Source organism: Sphaerodactylus townsendi, linkage group LG10 (assembly GCF_021028975.2).
Source record: "Sphaerodactylus townsendi isolate TG3544 linkage group LG10, MPM_Stown_v2.3, whole genome shotgun sequence".
Lineage (NCBI taxonomy): Eukaryota > Metazoa > Chordata > Lepidosauria > Squamata > Sphaerodactylidae > Sphaerodactylus > Sphaerodactylus townsendi.
This window is the reverse complement of record NC_059434.1, coordinates 77,063,776-77,086,266: the sequence shown is the minus strand read 5'-3', so window position 1 is coordinate 77,086,266 and position 22,491 is coordinate 77,063,776. Positions and strand designations below refer to the sequence as shown.

At 44.1% G+C, this 22,491-nt stretch overlaps 1 protein-coding gene across 1 annotated transcript in view; it reads right to left on the bottom strand.

Moving 5' to 3' along the window:
- Positions 1-22,491, bottom strand: part of WDFY3 (WD repeat and FYVE domain containing 3) — a 156,257-nt gene that overhangs the window by 21,603 nt on the left and 112,163 nt on the right. The window contains 17 exon segments of the mRNA XM_048508758.1: positions 287-499; positions 1,767-1,858; positions 2,405-2,558; positions 3,220-3,326; positions 5,985-6,024; positions 6,027-6,107; positions 6,828-6,947; positions 7,189-7,243; positions 8,081-8,161; positions 8,816-8,901; positions 9,259-9,381; positions 10,546-10,644; positions 10,647-10,703; positions 13,294-13,457; positions 15,532-15,700; positions 19,572-19,625; positions 21,631-21,858. Coding sequence (XP_048364715.1) covers positions 287-499; positions 1,767-1,858; positions 2,405-2,558; positions 3,220-3,326; positions 5,985-6,024; positions 6,027-6,107; positions 6,828-6,947; positions 7,189-7,243; positions 8,081-8,161; positions 8,816-8,901; positions 9,259-9,381; positions 10,546-10,644; positions 10,647-10,703; positions 13,294-13,457; positions 15,532-15,700; positions 19,572-19,625; positions 21,631-21,858 — 1,923 coding nt within the window.

Here is a 22,491-nt window from a genome sequence, read left to right as displayed (position 1 = left end):
TGGAAACATGGAAACATTAGCTGGATTTTACTGTGCAGAATAGCAAAATCCACTTGCAAACGGTGGCGGTAGTTGAAATTCTGATATTATTCCACATGTCTTGGAAGAGGCCTTGATTACCCCAGTTATCAACCTGGCTGCCATACTCTGGATCAGATAAGAGTTTGTAAACCAACTTCAAGGGAAACCCCACAGGAGAAATCTTACAGTCAATCAAGCTTGGAAGTTCTAATACATTGACTCTGTTGCGTGGTCACAAACAAATACAAACTGAAACATCATTTACCTGTTTAGGTATCTGTCCAAAGTTATTAATGAATCCTATGGTAGCTGTTTCTTTTAAAGGGTCATTTATGTTGTATATATCCACTTGCCCCTCGTAGAAAAGATGGTGGAAGACGTTGACAGACTCTACTGCGGGGGGTCCTTGCTGCTTATAGCCGAAGATTAAGTCGATCCACTCGTGCAGGTGGGCGCTCACAAAATCACATTCCAAAGCCTGCAATTTCAAAATATGCAATGTTAAATCAATTGTCACCTTTTAGCACTTCAGAGCCGGCTGGGTGAAATGCAGAGCATCTTAATCCAATGGTAGGGATTTCACAGTTGGCGCCGGCTTAAATTTAAAGGTCACCGCCACCAAAAGGGAACACGGTTTGTTTAAACCGAAGGAAAAAAATACCAAAGAGAACCAAATTGTATAACTGTTAACGGACAGGACACGTCAGCCAATGAACAAAATCTTTGGAAGGGCATGGCAAAAGTTTGAATAATGATTGTTGGGACAGAATTAAATTTTCAGGTGCAACGCACACGTTCAAAAACTGTCTCACGAGAAGCACAAATGAGTATTAATTAACGTGTGTTAAATGCGCCTCCACAGAATATCTGCCATCAGTCCATCAGAAAGACAGGGGAGACAGATATCTGGTATACTGTTCTGTTTCAAACTCAGAAGAACACAGAATGGAAGGCAACCAGATGAATTTTCAAGTGGTAAATTTCCATCCCCCCCTGGTGGCGTTTTCAAGGCAAGACATGTTCAGAGGTGGTTTGCCATTGCCTGCTTCTGAGTAGTGACTCTGGTATTCTTAGCTGGTCTCAGTGGTGGGATTCAACTAATTTAACAACCGGTTCCGGTGGCGGGATTCAAACAATTTAACAACTGGTTGTTTACAAGCACCATTTTAACAACCGGTTCTGCCAAAGTGGTGCGAACTGACTGAATCCCATCACTGGCTGGTCTCCCATCCAAGTTCTAACCAGGGCTGACCCTGCTTAGCTTCTGAGATCTGACAAGATCAAGCTAGCCTGGGCCATCACGGTCAAAGCTCCATTCTCGTACATGAAGTGCAATGCAATGTAGGAAGTTCTGGTCCTCTCCCATATAATCAAAGTCTAAGCATTAAAGACCCTCTTAATTCTCCTGAACATTACGGAGGCACCATCTGCTGTAGTGCAGGAGTACATGCATCCTGGGATACTGAACCCAAAGAGGCCCAGGTGTGAACAAAAGAAGCTTCTGTACATGGGGGTGGGAGGGTTGCAACTTCCTGCTTAAGATGAGGATGGGAAAGGTCTGCCAATTGCAGTTTACTGTATCCAATCCACTGCAGACAAGGCTTCTGTTGCATCAAAAAAGGTATCATCAAATCAATGGTTTATTCAGCACACGCAAAGAAGGAATGTCACCTAGAGAGAAATATCTTAGCCCAGATGCAAATTCAAGATCTGGATCAAGGAATGTAATGAACAAGGAATATTACCTCCCGATGAACTCTGATGAATTCACGGGGATCCCCTTTAGCCCATGGGGGGAGTATTACATCCCCAAGTTTAGTGCCATTCTGCTTGCAACCTGTAAAACAAAACCAACAGTTTTAGTAAAGCAGAATTTGCTGCAATTCAGGGTGTGCTTGATGAGACTTTGGACTCTAAATAAGCATTCCAAGCAAGCATTCCATCTCTGGGATGAGTCTGGAACACAGGCTTTTTCTATTATGCTTTTAAGATAATATCTCTATTAAACACATAACAAAACTATAACCATCTTTGGAAGAAGTGTTTGGATTTATATCCCCCCTTTCTCTTCTGTAAGGAGACTTCAAGGGGCTTACAATCTCCTTTCCCTTCCCCCCACAACAAACACCCTGTGAGGTAGGTGGGGCTTGGAGAGCTCAGAAGAACTGTGACTAGCCTAAGGACACCCAGCTGGAATGCACAAGCTAATCTGGTTCAACAGATAAGCCTCCACAGCTCAAGCGGCAGAGCGGGGAATCAAACCCGGTTCTCCAGATTAGAGCTGAGCACCTGCTCTTAACCGCTACACCACATGGGGAACAATTCTTTCAGCATCAGGTGTGTCAGAAATGAGAGTCATGCTGTCAGAAGTGGTTATTCCCACCTAGATCAAAGTTGTTGGAATTGAGCAATAACTCTGGGAGGTAGAAAAATTCCGGGATGAGCTCCTTGACATCCGCCATGTTGTGCTTTGATGCAGAGTACCAGGCTTCACGCACGCTATGAAACATCCGATCAGCCAGGTCAAAATGGCCGCCCTTTGGAACAAAAGGAGAAACGTTTTCATTACACCATGGGTATTGCCTGTGTCGCTCATCACAACTTTGCATCAAGAAAGCAAAGACAAAACATGGTTGCGGGGGCAGGAGAATGTCAGCTCTGTGTCTGCTTGTGATGCAGAGATGCAGGGCTCCTTCAGTAATATTCAGGGATGCCCTGATTTCTGAGAAAACATTCTGTCTCTGGGAAATGAACTATGAACTTCTCAAACTGCAGGCTTGCAGGAGATGAGCTTCCTTATGGAGACAGATCAGCAGACTGTGAAGGTCCACCTGCCCACCTGCCAGGAAGGTGCAAGGTTGAATGGCTATTTGCATATAGTTAGTGGGATCAGATGAGACAGGAAAAGTTGAACTGTCTGAACATTCGATTGGTAGAATGCAAGAAAACGGCCAGGAACAGAGAGCAAATGGAGTGAAGTCTGCCTTGACCAAGTTCCTACAGACCTCTGTCCATGTGAAGGAAGGGAACGCCAAGGTTACACCAGTGTAGGCACATGGGTGATGAAGCCCCGATACTGGCCATGAGGACACACACACGTTTCAGAAGGCGGGGTTCTGTTTATTAACGGACACCTAGTGTCACCCATTAGGTCTTACAGATGACAGGGGACAATGGCTTCAGAAGTGCATGTCATACCTGGAGCCGTAAAAATATCTGTGTGAAGGGCTCCATTCGCACAAGGTACGAGGCTACTATCATAGCGGAGGAGTAGTGTGTGCCATAATGATATGCCGGAGTTTCACCTAAAAGGGGAGGGGGGAGGGAAAGGAGGCAGTAATTAAATAGGAACTTCCCATGAATAAATCCATACTAAATGAACCTGTCTATTTTTCAAAAAAAAATGCAACATTGTGATAGCAAGTCACTGATTACATCTAAAATGGCTATTTTAATTCTAAAAGCTATTTTTGTGAGTTGACACCGCAAGCACTGACATTGGAGAACAATCCACTAATCGCTGATCAAGTCATCAGACTAGGAACGTTACAAATATAGCAATTCATAGAACATTGTTCAAAATGTTCAAATCACACTTCCAATTAGCCACACTGGGTTCCACTGAATGAATAGTTTACTTGGCACCTCTTATAGTCTGTTTTGGTTCCTTTAGTGCCGTGGTGGCGAACCTTTGGCACTCCAGATGTTATGGACTACAATTCCCAACAGCCCCTGCCAGTATGGCCAAATGGCCATTTGGCCATGCTGGCAGGGGCTGATAGGGAAACAGTCAACCTGAGTGTCAGAGTTACGCCACCACTGCACTGAGTGTTTCTATCAAGGGATGTAGGGTTGAACTATTTCCACAAATTGCTGAAAGCCACCAAGCTTCTATGGGTTTATTAAGACAATTTAGGGCACAGGTTCCTCAACTGAATCATAAGACAAAACTCCAGAAGTAAACAATAAACCAGCTATCTTCTTCCTAACTGGCAGAACAGAGACTGCCTGGGCCGGATGTGCAGCCTTGAGGGAATCAGATCAAAGAGGAAAAGTGACTGAACGAGTTGGCCCAAGTTAACAGGAGCAGATGGGCGAACCACAGAAACCACCTCAGACTAAATGAAGCTGGGCAGCTCAGGTCATTACGAACTGTGATGTGGTTTAAAGTTCCCACAGAAAGGAAGAGACTCAACCAAAAACAAAACAAAGGGCTGTCCCATTGGCTCTTAGACCTGCCACAACATCAGAGTGGGTGTGCCATGGCTCTTGGGGACCTTCCAAGAAGGACAATTCGAAGCCTTCTTCAGGACATCTGACTCACTCACTCACTCACTCTTATACTAAAATATGGGATCTAGTAATACAGTATCAGGGGTCTGCAACCTGTGGCTCTCCAGATGTTCATGGACTACAATTCCCATCAGCCCCTGCCAGCATGGCCAATTGGCCATGGAGAGCCACAGGTTGCAGACCCATTCTATACCAAAATGATCCAATAATAAGAAGATATTAACAACAATGTGAGATTTGTATTTATTACATGAATATTGTTATGATATTTCTCTTTCTACTATTCTAATGATTTAATAATTAACTAAACTTCCCTTCTTCTATTGTAGCTAAAGAATCCATACCTGCTTTGTCTAAGGCAGGAGTCTGCAACCTGCGGCTCTCCAGATGTTCATGGACTACAAATCCCATCAGCCCCAGTCAGAATGGCCAACTGGCCATGCTGGCAGGGCTGATGGCTCTAGTTCATGGTATCTGGAAACACTGGGGCTCAGTCTAGATGACGTAACTAGAAATATTTGCAACAAAGGAGAAATCTCCTTTACTACTGTTTCACTTCTTTATATAATACCATAATATATGTTTCTGTGTTTTCTTTATGTTAACCTTTCAATAAAAATATTGCCATAAAAAAAGGAGACCTGACTCACTCCTTACAGCAGCAGCCTGCAGTGAATAGTATGGGATTTACAATGAAATAACAACCTATTTCCAAGGTGTGTCAAGCAAATGGTGCAACGACCATTTATCAGGCTGTCTTTTTAAGAAGAGGAAGAGAAGAAAAGGGAGGGAGGGAGGCCCTGACATAATGGACCAAAAAAGCTCCTCCTCCCCCAAACATATAAGGGATCTAGATATAAGGAAGTTTTGTCCTTGCTTAATAAGCTATGCCTGCTCAAATTCCTCCTCCATCACGTAGCTTTTATAGGCAAAGGGATCCTGCCCTCTCCAGCATCTACAGATAGACTGGAAGTTACAAACAATAAAATAATAGAGAACACTAACTATTAAAATAAGTAAAAGTGGTCCTTATGAGGAACGGAGTTTTGGGTTGCTGGCAGATCCTGCAACTAAAAGGGTTTAAGGGCAATGGTATGGAGGAACACAGATTGCTACCATGCTGTTCACTCTCTTAAGAACAGTGAAAACATTGCCAGTTAGGTGGGAAAGACAACCGCCCTCCATACTGATTAAGAGAGTAAGAGCAACAGAACTACCTTGGCATCGCTTCTCAGCCTTTTGGCTAAGAAAGTATTCTCTATGTAAATAGCTAGCTTGGCTGTGGCTAAGTTTCTTTCTGAGGCATTAAGGATCAGACATTTTATGTCTTGCTTAGGCCCCTTCCGCACATGCAGAATAATGCTCTTTCAAACCACTTTCACAATTGTTTGCAATTTTGCCCAGTAAAATCCAGCTGCAAAGCGGATTGGAAGTGGTTTGAAAGTGAATATCTGCGAGCACCAGAAAAGAGGGCCATTGTTCTGTAAGTTTTCACCTTATCAGTATTGTTTGTGTTATATGTAATTGGGTCAGTAGACTGCAATAAATGCATTGCATTGCATGGTTAGATCAATTGGTATGTACTGTTCTAATGTCTTCACAATCAACATGTTTACCGCTACACTAGTAGGAAGAGCTGAATCCCTTGCACACTTATGCACTCGACTTACCATTAGGATCTTCCCAGTCTTTGTAAAGCTTGCTTATCACTATGAAACCAACCTTTAAAATTAGGTCTGTGCTACATTGGCTTGCAAATTTCTGAATGTCTTGGGGTTGGTCAGGTCCAGCTCCTTTAACCAAGCAAAAAGGAAAGCCGGTTCTTAAATGGAGTTTAAACCGATTACTAATTTCTTGAACATGAATTGTATTTGTGCCTTACCTGTTCACTGTCTCTAGATCCTGATTTTTTTTTTTAAAAAAAAAACCCTTCGCAAGCTAACTGCTCCACCAGATTAGAACAACTTTCCCCTATTTTCATTTAGAGCAGACATTTTGTTGGTCTCATTGCTTACAAACCACTGCCAGTCTATCCAAGTCTCTGCCTTTAAACGCGCATCCACATTTCTGATCTCAGCGGTATAACATTTAAACAGGCATTAGGAGAAATGTTAATCATCTCCTGCCACAACTGGAGTTCAGTCTCCAAGCCCAATGGAATATGTGATTTGGAAAAATTAATTTCAGATTATATACCATAACTTCTTGGTGATTATTTCACTGGAACCCAGCAGCCTTTTCAAAGAGCTTATTTCATGAATGAATGAATGTATGAATGCGGCCCCCCCTCCCCATCAAGCGTCAAGCTGTTAAATATTTTATGGTGTTAAAATTTAGGTCACGGCTAATGCTTAGATGTTAGCATCATGCTTTTAAAGAAAACTAAGCAAGCATTTTCCTAGAGCTAATCTGGGGGCTAGTTTTAACTGTCAAATGTTAGGCTTCCCAGTTTTTATGAATGGTGGAACTTTTCCAACAAGATCAAGTACAAAACAAGACGATTTTGTGCTTACCTCTGAATCGTAGTCTGCAAGAATCCAGGGGAAAACAGGATACTGCATGAGGTCATTATAGGATCGGCCGGCCAGCGTGTTCAAATGCATCAGGTACTGGAAATTACTGATTTCACCTCTCTTTGTAGAGATTAAAAACAACACACACACAAACGTTTCAATTCATTTTCTAATAAGAAATTGGCAGCTTCTAAATCCTTATTATTTTAAAGTGTTCTAGTGAGGCTGCCCTCAGGTTTGTTTAATATTTTAAAACTTGTCTATTTTTTAAACAGGGTGTAGAGCAGCGAAATGTAGCTTGCGGACACAAGAATTCATGCCCGAATATGAAAGGGAAAACTGAGATGCCATTCAAGCTTACCTCCCACCTTTGTGTGACAGATTTTTCTCCTACTAGGGTGCTCAGCAAGCCAGACCTAAAGAGAATCAGAAAGAGTCAGTATTTCTGCAATATGTACACCGAATTTAATATATGTGAGGTGGATTGTTTTCTGTGTTTTAAGCCACTAAATCAGACCTCTTACATAAAGATATGACATGCCAATTTAGTAGAATACCAGAACGAGCAGTGAGCGAGAGCAGGCGAGCCGAGCGAGCGAGGCAGAGACGAACTCACTCACTCACTCACTCACTCACTCACTCACTCACTCACTCACTCACTCACTCACTCACTCTATCTAGTCTTGATACGAAAATATTAAACCATGTACTTCATAGTTAACATATACATTTTCAAATCTAGAAGCTCCAGAGTATGGTATTTAGAGAGGGGAAATTCAGATCCAAACCTCTGTGTACCATCAAAGTGCCATCGAGTTGCCACTGATTCAGAGCAACCCCAAAGGGTTTCAAGGGAAGAGGCAAACAGAAATCGTCTGCCGTTGCCCTCCTCTGCACAACAACCCCAGGATTCCTCGGTGGTCTCCCATTCAATTGCTAACCAGGGGTAAACTCTACCTATTAAGGAAGCTCACTGGACAGCCTTGAGAAAGGTAAATCCTCTCAGGTGTTTTCTACAGGCTTATTGTTGCTGATACAATGTTGAAGAATCAGAATTATATGTATATTTCTGTCTTCCTCATTCTGCAACTTCCCTTTACTTATTACTCAGGAATATGCACATCAAATACAGGGAAGAAAGAGAAACAAATCAGAAGGCTCAACGTTTCAAACTATGTTGACAAAGCTGATCACTAATTAGAACAATTATTTACTTCCAAATCCGATGCATAAAACGAAGCGCAAATGCTCACCCTTGTTCTACGCTGGTGTTGGGTCGCTGTCCAGACACAGACTCTGAGCTGTCAGTCAAAGACGGAACTACGGCCAAAAACCTTTTCAAAAATTAAGAGGATAATGGTAAGGAAATAAAAATACGCAAACCAATCAGACTTTGTTCAGACAAGGTGCAATTAAACTCAATCAGATATCAAGCCAGGGTTTTTGTTCTTTTGCTGTGCTTATGCACACCCCCACCCCCTCCCCTCACCGTCCTACCTCCTCTAAGGCACAGAACTTGACTGAACAATTCCTAGTTGGAGCAAGACTGTGGCTGAGTGACAAGAGCACTTGTTTCACAGACATACGGTCCCAGGTTCAAGCCCCAAGGCTCTCAATGTCTTCTGTTAGCCGAGGACCGTGGTGGCGAACCTTTGGCACTCCAGATGTTATGGACTACAATTCCCATGATGGGAATTGTAGTCCATAACATCTGGAGTGCCAAAGGTTCGCCACCACTGGGCCCTAGGACTTTTACTACATGGAATAATTAGTGCCATCTCAAAATTACACAGGTGGGGCTGAGTTAACTTCAACCACTGTAAAATATGTTTATCCGTTCTTTTCGATATTTCTAATTGGTCATTGATCTACGGCAGGGCCTACTATTTTACGCCGTGATTGCTGTGTTTCTTCGGGAGCCTGTTTTGGGGTTTTGACACAAGCTTTCTTGTACAATATTTTTGAGGCACAACGGAGAAAGAGTTTACCTTTGGTAGACTTTATTTCTAACTCCTTTTTGGAAAGCGAGAAGGTAGTTCCGTCCATCCCCCGAGAACACTTCAACAGCAATTGGCTGCAAAGAAATGACAAGTTTTTTAAACAGTTGTTAACAGCGTGTTAGAAAGACCACGATAGGGTTCTTGTTTTGTTTTTAATCCAACTATGAGAACAATTTGTGGCCTCTTCTTTGCTTGAATCTGCAGTGAACATTTTTAATCTCTATTTTTTAAATTATCTCTGTTACATCTGTCAATCTGTTTACAAGAATGAAATTCACTGATTTCCAAACAAAAGCAGTTCTGGAATGCAGATATAAAATATATAGACTTCTTTATGTAGTACCTTCCTCCACTTTAAGTGCACAGGAAGGTGATTCCAATGCCCAAATAAAGACTTTCCCAGTGGTGGGGAGGAGAACTAATTTCATCACCTGTAACAGGTATCGTCTTTTGTGCACCTCCTTGATATCTTCATATGCAAAAAATACTGCATGTTCTTTTAAATGACTTCGGGGACCCTGTCGTGCCCAGGGTATAATTGGCTGGTACATGCACTGTAGAAAGAGGAGAAATGAGAATAAATAATATATGCGGATTTTTTTTTAAAGTTAGTATCAGTTACCAAGTATAGCACAGGTACATTCTATAGTTGCCAACTCTTCTTTGAGATTTGGGGGTAGAGCCTGGAGAAGGCAGGGTGTAATGAAGAAGAAGAGGAGTCTGAATTTATAACCCCCCTTTCTCTCCTGTGGGAGACTCAAAGGGGCTTACAATCTCCTTTCCCTTCCCCCCCTCCAAAAAAAACCAAACACCCTGTGAGGTGGGTGGGGGTGAGAGAGCTCTGAAGAACTATGACTAGCCCAAGGTCACCCAGCTGGCATGTGTTGGAGCACACAAGCTAATCTGAATTCCCCAGATAAGCCTCCACAGCTCAAGCGGCAGAGCGGGGAATCAAACCCGGTTCCTCCAGATTAGAATGCACCTGCTGTTAACCACTACACCACTGCTATGCAGTAGTAATGCCAACTTCCAAAGCTGCATTTCCTTAAGGAGAAGCGATAGCTGTAGTCTCAAGATCAGTTATAATTTTGGGAGCTCTCCAGGGCCCACTTGGAGGTTGGCAACCCTTCTAATACAGATGGTAAGAAAACTACACCACGGGTTGAGTAAAACTATAAATCAAAGATTATCTGAAGCCGTTCTAGCTCCCCTCCCCCCAAACTAATCTTATGGTCACATTCATTATACTACCTTTAAAAGTAACAGCCAATATGTTCCCAAAATCACGATAGTATGTTTGGGGCTGAGATCCAATGTCATATTATTCCATTTGGGCACAACATTGTTTTTCAGGCTGCACCAACAGCAGAAATTGGAAGATTCCCCATGTCTTTGATACCCTGTTTCCCCTAATATGGGCGTCCCGAAAAATAAAAGACATGAAGTAGAGGTTTTTTTTTTGTTGAAGTCGCGAGAAATATAAAGGCATCCCGAAAAGTAAGACATATACAAAGTTTTTGTCTGGAAGCATGCCCGACGAACAGAACACAGAAAAACAAGACATCCTCTGAAAATAAGACATAGCGCATCTTTGGGAGCAAAAATTAATATGAGACACTGTCTTATATTCGGGGAAACACGGTAGCACATGATTTCCGCAGACATTTTTTTTCTCTCTCCTGCCTTTTTAACAGGTTGTCAGCTCTTGGCTAATCTACTCACTTTGGAGGTAAGGTCTCAATGTCCCGTATTTCCCTGGTGGCAGTCATTGTAAATCCATCGATCACATAGAAGTGCTCTTTGCACTTAAAGAGGAGAACCCTAAGCTGGTGTCTAAGCCTTGAACAACGATTACTGCTCGGTACATGTGCTGTATCTGGAATAAAATCCACATATTTAGTGAACGTGTATTATTCCCTCATTAAAATTATGTACTTAACAAAGGAGCATATCAATGGGACTCTGGCCAAATCCCATGCTTTGGGTCTGCTGCTCTTCAAATTAAAAGGAAAAAAAAAATCTAAATCAATTAAATTGCAACTCTCCCATTAAAAAGCTCCACATTATAATTTATGTTTGTTTGCACTCTGACAGAGAAAAAAAAATTAAACCACAGAAGCAAAGGATATTATTTAGATATGCTGGCCAGACAAACGAAAAAGGGAAAAGGAAACTATTTCTTCTAGCTCAAGGAACACCTTTCAAACTGTGACTTTCTTTTTTTCAGCAGAACCGGGGGCTCTGCCTTTCGTGTCGCAAGGAACTCGGAAGCCACAATGACACTAAGTGAGAATGAATACAAAAGACAGTAAGTCACCGCAAGAGACCTATTTATAACAGGCTTAATTTGACATTCAAGAAAAGCCAACGAAATCTGAAGACTCTTCAACAACGTCATGCTGATTCCCAGCAATCTACAAGCAAAGTCGTACCAGATTTTCATCTGCGATTCAAAGGACCTAGCAACTGATCTAAATTAAATTTGCTTATCTGAAAATTGGTCGTCCCCCTCCCATATTTTCCCCCAGTGCCCGAAGTTAAACGAATTGTGCAAAAACTCATAAATAATGCTAATCTCCAGGCAGTCGCTCACATAATGCAAAGGATTCAATCTTGAGAATGAGATTTGGATTATAGTGCAATAACAAACCGAAGTAGAGGATTAAACGTTCTTAATGTTATCTTGATTCTTTCCATGCGCTCAACAAGCTACCGAATTCACAGACTCTTGTGAATGGATTAAAGAACCTGTCTGGGAACTGACTAAACAAAGCCTGCCAAGAAATGGATTGAGATGCCGCATCTCAACTTGTGGCTGAATAATAGTTTATAATCAACATTAAAATCATCATCATAAGTTTATTTTATTTATTTGTTAGATTTGGAAACCCCCCCACCCCCGAAGGGTGGTTCCTAAAATAATGCACACACATTCAAAGAAGATTCAATAGAATAGAATCAACAGAAACAATAAAGGATGTTTTTAAAGATAAGAAGAAGAGTTTGGATTTATACCCCACCTTTCTCTCCTGTAAGGAGACTCAAGGTGGCCTACAAGCTCCTTTCCCCTCTTCTCCCCACAACTGACGCCTTGTGAGGTAGGTGGGGCTGAGAGAGTTCTGAGAGAACTGTGACCAGCCCAAGGTCACCGAGCAGGAATGTAGGAGTGCGGAAAGACATCTGGGTCACCAGATAAGCCTCTGCCACTCAGGTGGAGTGGGGAATCAAACTCCATTCTCCAGATTAGACTCCAGCTGCTCTTAACCACAACACCCATGTCATTATATTTATATTTATTGTTATATTTAAAAGCTTGCCCATGTAGAGTTTTAATCAGCTACTTGATTGGGCTGGTGGGCTAGTAAGGTGAGCGAGTGTGCAGTGGGCTACCAGGGAAAGAGAGTCCTATGTATGGGCAGCCACGACATCACCGTGAGATTAGAAATACAGTAGCACATAGGTGTCGAACTCGTGGCCCTCCAGATGTTATGGACTACAGTTCCCATCATCCCCTGCCAGCATGATGGGAACTGTAGTCCATAACATCTGGAGGGCCACGAGTTCGACACCTATGCCTGAGTAGCACAAGTGGAAATGCGCACAATAAGGAAGAATACTTCCTTACATAATCATAAACAAATTCACTGAATTTCCATTTAATATTGTTTGGCCAGAAAAAGAAGAACCAGGAAACTGGTTAACTCAACACTTCCTTATTGTTATTTACAGACAGACTGGAACTTCCTGAGAAGAATCTTGTGCTAATGTAATGAACGACATTACTTCTTGGTTAGAAAGAGATGGCTTCCCGGCAACTCTACTCCCTAATCCAGTCTTTTTGGTCCAAATGATCCATTTCCCCTGCAATGCCCACTTGGGAAGAATTTGGTATGCCAGTAATCCAAAGGGGGATGGGGAGATGAAGCACGGAATCATTGAGTTGGAGGAGACCCATCCATCCAAGGGCCATCAAGTCCAACCCCCCGCAATGCAGGAACACACAATCCAAGGACTCCTGACAGATGGCCATCTGTTTAATAACCTCCAAAGAAGGAGACTCCACCACACTCCGAGGTAGCACATTCCACTGTCGAACAGCTCTTACTGTCAGGAAGTTTTTCCTGATGTTTAAGTGGAATCTCTTTACCTTCACCATAAACCCATTACTCCTGGTCCTTGTCTCTGGAGCAGCAGAAACTTGTGCCTGACCAGAAGACTGGGAGCGCACATGGCAGCATCACGGGCTTGCCTTTAATCCCTGGGTGCAAAGAACACTCCTGCTCCATTCCTCTCAGATTGGCAAAACACAACATACTCAGAAATCTCAAGCGCCAAACACATGGCCAGCTGCTTTTGTTTCCAGACTTGAAATTATGGCCAGCTGAAGAGCCCTTCCCTGTGAAAAGAGAGATTTAGATCTGGGAATCTTGAGTGCAAATGGGTGCAAACTGCTAGAAGCAACGTACCTTCTCTCCTTCTTCCAGCAGTCGAAGCAAGGTTGTGTTATCGGTTTTCTCCTCTTCATCTATAGAGCTACTCTCGGCAATCTGGTCCTGAAGCTGCTCCTGATTCTCCTCATCCCCACCGTCGGGCGCAGAGCGAGATCTCTTCAGGGGGGGTTTCACAAGACCTGAACCAAGCAAGCAGGATGGGTCAGCAGATGAGTCACTGAGCCCCATCAAGTGGGCGGAAAAGCAATCAAGCCAATTTGGAGCAAGACCCCCAAACTCTCCATTTTATGCTCTGAGCCTGCCCCAAACACACAACCTCTAAGCAGACGGCATTTCCTTGTTTGGTTTATTTGGCTGACGATTGTGTGGTCGCTTTATCTCCATCATACAGGTGGGCACCAAAGTAAGGCTGGGCTACTGAAACCAAGAGCATTCAAATCTGACTCAGATACACACACACACAGACACAAACACACAAACACACAAACACTCACACACAGCTGCTTTATACTTAATCAGAACATTGCTCCATCAGGGTCAGCGTGGTCTACTCAGGATGACAGTGGCTGCCCAGGACCTCTTTCCCATCATCTGCTACATCGTAGGTGTCAAACTCAGGCCCTCCAGATGTTCATGGACTACCATTCCCAGCAGCCACTGCTAGCATGGCCAATTGGCCCTGCTGGCATGGGCTGATGGGAATCGTAGTCCCTGAACACCTGGAGGGCCTGAGTTTGACACCTATGTGCTACATGGTCCTTTTAATGGAGATGCTGGGGATTGAAACTGGGACCTTCTGAGTGGCTCTTCCACTCAGCCACAGCCTTTCAGTGAGGGTCATCTCAGGCAAGCCGCACTACCTCAATCTGATATACCCTCACTGAGTCGTTAAGAGAGATCAGATGATAAGCCCATGTATGCTACACCAAGCTGCTTAAGGAAGGACAACATGAGAGAGGCAGATCCATGTCCGGCCCTTAACAGTGTAACCTGAGTAGCTTCAGACTTAACAAACTGCCGTGTTCCTCAGACCTTCCAATAAAAAAAGACTTAGTTTAAGAAGAAGAAGAGGATAAAAGTTTGGATTTCTACCCCGCCTTTCTCTCCTGTAAGGAGCCTCAAGGTGGCTTACGAGCTCCTTTCCCTTCCTCTCCCCACAACAGACACCTTGTGAGGTAGGTAGGGCTGAGAGAGCTCCGAAGAACTGTGACTAGCCCAAGATCACCCAGCAGGAATGTAGGAGTGCAAAACACATCTGGTTCACCAGATAAGCCTCTGTCACTCTGGTGGAGGAGTGGGGAATCAAACCTGGTTCTCCAGATTAGAATCCACCTGCCCTTAACCACTACGCCAGAATTCCATTTATTGATAGAAGTATCAAGCAGGTTACACTACAGGGATATTTGTCAAGTCTAGCTTTTGCACCCATAACCCCAGGGAAAAAAGCAACAGCCCCTCCTACTATCCCCCCTTGCTAAGAAGCAGCTCTCCTTTTTATACTCTGTCAAGCTTGCCCAGGCCCATAATTGGCCAGGTGTCCCGTCTGGGAACAGCAATACATCAGAAGCCCAAGAATTCCAGCAGTTAGAAAAACAGAAGTTGCATAAGCAATGTAATGCAGTACAGATAGAAACCCATCAGATGCCACAATCTCCTGGCCCTGCCTGGAGACACGACAGGACCAACCAAAAATGAAAACCTCCAAACCCTTGACCTGCAAATGACAACATACCAATCCCCTGGGACCCCAAAGACTTAATCAGCACCAGGTAGGACAGAGACACAGTAGCATAAAGGAAAGGACAAACGGGTTCTGGTGGGTTTTTTGGGCTGTGTGGCAGTGGTCTGGTACCAGACCACGGCCACACAGCCTGGAAAACCCACCAGAACCAGTTGAATCTGGTTGTGAAAGCCTTCGCCAATACAAAGGACAAACACACCGCATTATAACATTGGAGGGGCACTTACACACAGACAGGGCAGACGGTTCAATCAGAAGAGAGCACACATCTCACTAAACAAGCGGCCATTCCTTAGGGTGCCCCACTTGATAATTAGAGAAACATAACTTCAAATAATTGTTGCCGCGCTTTTCAAAAGAAAGAGCACCCAGTTAAGTGCTTCTGCTTGAACCTAAATTGGATTTTCTCTGCCGAGAATAATGTCAAAAATAAACAGGTTGCTTCTCAACAGAGCAGAGGTATTAGTGGCTCTATTAAGAGCATACAAGGATATTTGTGCCAAAGGTCTAACCTTTAACTCTGGCAATTGTGTCTTCGCCGTGTTCCGGCTCTTGCTGAGCGGTTTCTCCTTCGGAGCTTTCTTCAATAGTATCTTGGAAAACAGCTGGGTTCCCAGAAGCTAGACGCATGTAGTATTCTTTGCTGTCGTAGCTTACAGCCCTTCGGTAGCGAGCTGGTTTCTTGAAATAATAATTGAATTAAATGCTCAAGTCATTTTCTAAACAAATACATCCTAGAGACACTCTGCTCAGAACCTGCCTGTTGTCTAGCCACGTAGCAGTCAGTTTACAAGCTAATTAGAGTGTTCATAGTCGGTTGGATTGAAGGAAGCGACTGCTTCGCTGAAACAATGTTCAAGAATTAAATGCTGCGTGACAAATAACAGCATTTCAACACAAACTCATCAAAGTGCGTTTAGCGTGTTGTAAATTGTCACAAAGGACCGACAAACTTGAATCTGTCGTGGATGGATAATTTTTAACACAAGCTCTGTTACTGTACCCAGTTAATGAAGGAGAGCCACCGTGGCGTAGTGATAAAAGTGTTGGGCCGTTCACACACTCTCAGTCTCAACCCTGGCAAATATTTCTATACGAGACCTCCGAGGAATACCAGGGGCATGACGCAGAGAAGGGCAAGGGCAAACCACCTCTGAACAGCTCTTGCTTTGGAAGAAGAAGAAGAAGAAGAAGAAGAAGAAGAAGAAGAAGAAGAAGAAGAAGAAGAAGAAGAAGAAGAAGAAGAAGAAGAAGAAGAAGAAGAAGAAGAAGAAGAAGAAGAAGAAGAAGAAGAAGAAGAAGAAGACGAGGAGGAGGAGGAGGAGGAGGAGGAGGAGGAGGAGGAGGAGTTTTGATTTATACCCCACCTTTCTCTCCTGCAAAGAGACGCAAGGTGGCTTACAAGCTCCTTTTCCTTTCTCTCCCCACAACAGACAACGTGTGTGGTAGGTGGGACTGAGAGAGTTCTGAGAGAGCCGTGACTAGCCCAAGGTCACCCAGCAGGAATGTAGGAGTGTGGAAACACATCTGGTTCACCAGATAAGCCTCTGCCACTCAGGTGGAGGAGTGGGGAATTATACCCAGTTCTCCAGATTAAATCCACCTGCTCTTAACCACTACACCACGCTGGCTCTCCTTAATTAGCTGGGTACAATAACAGGAGGTAAGAGGTCACCACTATAAGTCAGTTGTGACTTGATGGCAAAAAAATTAGTTAATCTTTAAAAGATGTTGGCTTAGTTGTAAAACATGTGGCTGATCCCTATGCCAGTCATGATTGCAGAACATCCAGGAAAACAACAGGGAAGGTATGGGTCTCTGTAGTATTCAAATGACTCCCCTGGTTGTACAGAAACACAGGACTTTGTAAATTAACTAGAACAGGGGTCTGCAACCTGTGGCTCTCCAGATGTTCGTGGACTACAATTCCCATCAGCCCCTGCCAGCATGACCAGTTCACCATGCTGGCAGGGGCTGATGGGATTTGTAGTCCATGAACATCTGGAGAGCCACAGGTTGCAGACCCCTGAACTAGAACAAAAAGGTGCGTGTGCGTGTGTATGTAATAGCTCCAAGAGCACCTAATGTTGACAGCTGAGAGCCACTAACAGGAAAAAATGGTGGAGGAGGAAGAAAAATGAACCTTCTCAAGATTAAAGGATCCTGGAAAGAGAGATGGGGGGGCGGGTCCTGTTCCATACTGTTCCCCTTCCAATGATTTCTCACATGGGCCCAAACTTGTCCTGTATTAAGGATAAGGCTGTGCAGAAATCACTCTACATTATACTACATTCAAGTAACGGCAAATTGTCCCAAACCACTTGTCATCTTGGGTGCTATACGTTGCAGGCATATTCATAGCCTGCAATCCTAAAATATTCTACGGGAATCCTCAGGGCTAGTGGGTCACGACCAAATTAGAACACGGTCTGGTGGGATGTAACTATATGATATATTTTGTCAGAGCTCCGAGTTTGTTAAACAAGAATCTTAAGCTCAACAATCAAAGGGGAAGAAAGTTTGTTGTTGTTTTTCCTGCAATGGTCTGATACATCACCAGGCCTCTGTTCTAAGAAGCTCTTCTGTCACCTTTGTTACTGGCTCAGCACTTCCATGATTGATTGAAGTCAGCTATAAAATTTTGCATGGGGTAGAAAATATTGACAGAGAGAAATTGTTCTCTCTTTCTCACAATACTAGAACCAGGGGGCATCCATTGAAAATGCTGGGAGGAAGAATTAGGACTACTAAAAGGAAACACATGATTGGCGTTTGGAATATGTTGCCACAGGAGGTGGTGATGGCCAGTATGGATAGCTTTAAAAGGGGCTTGGACAGATTGACAGAGGAGAAGTCGATCTGTGGCTACCAATCTTGATCCTCCTTGATCTGAGATTGCAAATGCCTTAACAGACCAGGTGCTCAGGAGCAGCGGCAGCAGCAGGCCATTGCGTTCCCATCCTGCATGTGAGCTCCCAAAGGCATCTGGTGGGCCACTGCGAGTAGAAGAGTGCTGGACTAGATGGACTCTGGTCTGATCCAGCAGGCCCTTTCTGATGTTCTTATGAAGTTCTGCATGGGATGGCTGGGAAATTGCCTTGGGCTCAGATCATCCCTCAGTCCAAGCAGCTAACTGTATCCGGCTTCAAGACCGCACAGTAAATACAGCCAAACTGTGGGTTGCAGATGCCACTCCTAAAAATCACTTCAATCACCTCCCAGATTCTACACAAACCCATTCAACGTGCATTTGCAACACACCAAGTGAATGGTTCCGAGCGTCAGTGATTTCAGTAGAAGTGTGCATACAATTGCCACGCAAATATTTACGTAACAGTTAGCGATCAAAACTATGTTAATGTAACCAAAGACACTGATGTGGATTGTCAGCCTCTTGTGTTTATGGAAAAAAAGACAGCAGCATGAAGGGTCAGGAAGGGAAGATGTGCTGCTGTGTTTCATTGCATCTGAAAGCCTATTGGGAGATTAAAAGTTTCAGCCCAAAATCTGCTATTGTACTTCATGTTTTTAAATAAGTTTCGTTATGTGACTGCCGGCTTCAGGCGGTGCATCATTTCACTGCTACTGGCATAACTGAACGACCTAGTGAAAGTAAAAACCCAGCAAATCAGCAAAAAAAAAAGCTATTAAAATTTTTGCAAGTTAATGCACTGATTTTATGATTTTTCAAAACATTGGCTTCACAACTAGTTCAGAATTAGTGAAGGCAGATTATATTCAGTGATGGGCAGGATTAGAAAAGCCTCTTTGGAACTGGTTTTTAAAAATGTCAATGAGCATACATAATTTGTAGTACGCGGAATCTTTTCATCTTTCCATCACCGCTGGTGCGCTGAATTTTGGAAGAAAAATACCAGTGGCGTAAACTGAATATGCATGTTTCTGAAGTAAAATACAGAAGTTGCTATACTGTAAAAAGCAAATGTTCGGAAGAGAGACAAAATGGTTTCGGCCAGTTCTTGTAGTTATAATTTTTCAGATCACTTGCAAAGTCTTTGTCTGTCAGAGGATGATGCCTAGGACAATAATACATCCTGAGACTTGAGTGTCATGGATAGCGGTTCTATTATACTGGGTATGAACCCCTTTTGGCAAGGGGGTGCCCCAACTGCGGAGCTACCACGGTGATCTAGAACCATTTATTAACAGTGCACTGATATGCTGAAGTGAAACAGTCACCATGTGAACAGCCAAACTGCCCATCACTGAACATGTCACAGTCTGTTAGTCCCGATTCCAAGCCAATACACATTTTTACGGTGAGAATGACAGCACAGCCCATCTCAGCCTGTTAGTGTGCGGCACAGACAGAAAAACAGCTACAGAGACGTCATATTAGGTGAAGACTGAAGAAAACACGGTCACATCCTCTAAGGGGAGTCACAGTAAATCATTAATCCTAAAACAATTACAGAGAAAGCACGTGGGACTGCCAACCATAGAAGCCTTGTTAAGGTTGCTTGACATGCACAGAGAAGTTTTTAATCCTTCGCACATTCTTTCACCCTGTGCACAGGTTTTGTTTCTTTACCTTTTGAGGAATGGTATCGTCAGGTGTGTCAGAAGGTTTACTTGAGAAGTCAGACTGAAAATAGGGCATTAAGTACAGAAATATCAGGAAAAAAGGTTCACGTCGAGAAAGAACCGCAAGGTGCATCATGCAACCAGAACTGTCAGCTATCAGTGGCCCGAAAGTGAAATATTTATCTATTTATTTTATCAAACTTATATGCTGCTCTCCCCGTAAGGCTCAGAGCGGCTGGCAAATATGATCTGCATCCTTTCACCAAACTTCCTTGGCACCAGACTGGACTTTAAACCTTCTGCACCTGAGCATACGAACTGTGAAATTTGGCAATTTAGTTTAATGAAATGCTCAGGACCTGCAAAAAACAGGTCAAAGTCAAACTCGATTGACTGCAAACCTGATGAAGTGACATCAAAGGAGATAAGGGCACTTTCCAGTACATCTATTTTAGCAATTCTATCAGTCCTCAGTGACTCTACTGAACATCATCTTAGAATGTTCACAGAAGCATAGAGTTGGAAGGGGTCATACAGGCCATCTAGTCCAACTTCCTGCCCAATGCAGAATCAGGATAGAGCATCCCAGATAAATGTTTGTCCAGCCACTGCTTAAAGTCTGGCACCGTGGGGGCACTTACCCCCTCTCTAGGCAGCTGGTTCCACTGTTGTACAAATGGTTTTCCTAATATCCAGTCGGAACCTTCCCCGCCTCCCCCATAATTTATACCCAGTATTGCAGTTCCTATCCTCTGCTGCCCACAGGACAGCTTCATGCCCTTCAAGTGACAGCTCTTCAAATACTGAAAGATAACAACCGTGTCCCCCTTCAATCTTCTCCAGACTAAACATTCCCATGCCTTTCCTCCTAGGACTCGATCTCACTGCCTTTCTATGCACTCACTCCATTCTGTCCAAATCCTATTTGAAGCGGGGGCTCCAGAAATCCACAAATATGGCAAAGAGCTGTTCCTTTGCCCTCCTCCTGAAAACATGATGTCTGTCGAAACCATTTCTTGCCCTAAACTTTTCCCGGCATCCCAGATGTCTTCGGCCAGGTTTACTAAGCTGCACGAAGCCTAATGGGTTTGCACAGAGGACCACCAGAGACCTTCTTATTTTGGTGCTTGCCTCAGACAATAACCCATGGGAAGGGAAGGTGTTAAATCAAGTAAAGTACGTGGCACGCAGGCTGCATCTGGCCTGGTAGGTCACAAGTCTAGCAGGCCTGGTGTCATGGGCCAGCCTGTGGGCAATTACCTGGACTCAGAGGACTCAGACACAGAACCTGCCAACGCCGGACACTCAGAAGTGGCTCCACACAAGGAAGCAGAAGATGACCACACTGTTCAGCCAGAGCAGGCTGCTGGTGAGGAAGTTCAGGCAGCTACCAGCCCTTCCTCACCTGATGCCACGCAGCTGAGAGAACCCGCACAGTCCTCCATCCAGCCCTGTGATGAGCCAGCTGGGCAGAGGAGGCGGAGTCAGCGGCAGCAGCTACAGAGCCGAAGGAGGAGTGCTCGTTTCTCTGCCAGGTGTGGCACAATAGCACAGCCTGCACCTGAGGAAGGCTACCTCCTTGCAGGAGCCTCATATAAGCCCTGCTTTGAGCTTGGCTCTGCCAGGGTGCAATGAGTGTACTTCCTGCTGGGTCTTCCAGTGCTTGCTATAGCTCCCAGTCTGCCTGCCTGCTAGGTCTTCTTGTACTTTGGACCTGGGGCTGTCCGCCCACATCTGCATAGCTGACACCTGCCTGCAGCACACCTGGCTTATCCCTTAGTGTCATCTTTCTCCAATCCTGCTGATGCCCTTCCCAGTTGGAGGTTTACTCAGAAACAACATCACTAAATATATGGCTTTATACAGTAATTCTACACCAAAACTAGATGCATCAGCAAGTATTTACCAGCATGTATCGATGCCCACCCACAGACCACCCCCAAAAAATTAGCCATCATACAAGCAGTAGCTGCCAGTGAAATATCTTACACCACAAGCACTATTAAACATAGTTCTACTGTTATAAACTGCTACAAAAATAAGTACCGTAGTATCAGATCACTTACCAGCATGTTGGTCTCATGTTCAGCATCCGGCATGTAAGGATACTGAATGTAGAACATGTCATTCCGCACCATCTTCTTCCTCATCCGACAGGGCCCTTCCGTCATCTCCAGCATCCATTTGTCTAGGTGAGAGCCAATGGGAGGGCCCCACAATCCTCTCTCCCGCAGCAACTCATATTCAATTTGAGACCACTCCTCTGTCACGTACTTCAACGCATTTTGTTGACGCTGTAAAGAACACTGTAGGTTAGCTGCCGTGGCATGCTTCATCATATGTCAAAAAGTGCAGAATCTGATTTGGAAGTGCAGAGCTGTCTTATACTGCACAGTTCTGCTGCAAGCCCTTGATAACAGAGACAAGACAGATCTCTTTACAAAGACAGGGATACAAAGCAGTCCCAAAGCCGACAACAGGATAAAATATTTCTCTGTGTTCGACGGAGTCAGAGACTCATCTCTGGGTGAAACACAGTGGTCTTCCTCTTTACTCTCTCACAACAAACGCTATAGCCCACTGCTGATAAAAGAGCACCAGTCTCGACTCACATTTGTTCTTGCAGATCTGCTTTTGAAAAACCCTGCAAAAATGTATCATGCAAAACAGTAGAAGAAGAAGAAGAAGAGTTTGGATTTATATCCCCCCTTTCTCTCCTGCAGGAGACTCAAAGGGGCTTACAATCTCCTTGCCCTTCCCCCCTCACAACAAACACCCTGTGAGGTAGGTGGGGCTGAGAGAGCTCCGAGAAGCTGTGACTAGCCCAAGGTCACCCAGCTGGCGTGTGTGGGAGTGCACAGGCTAATCTGAATTCCCCAGATAAGCCTCCATAGCTCAGGCGGCAGAGCTGGGAATCAAACCCGGTT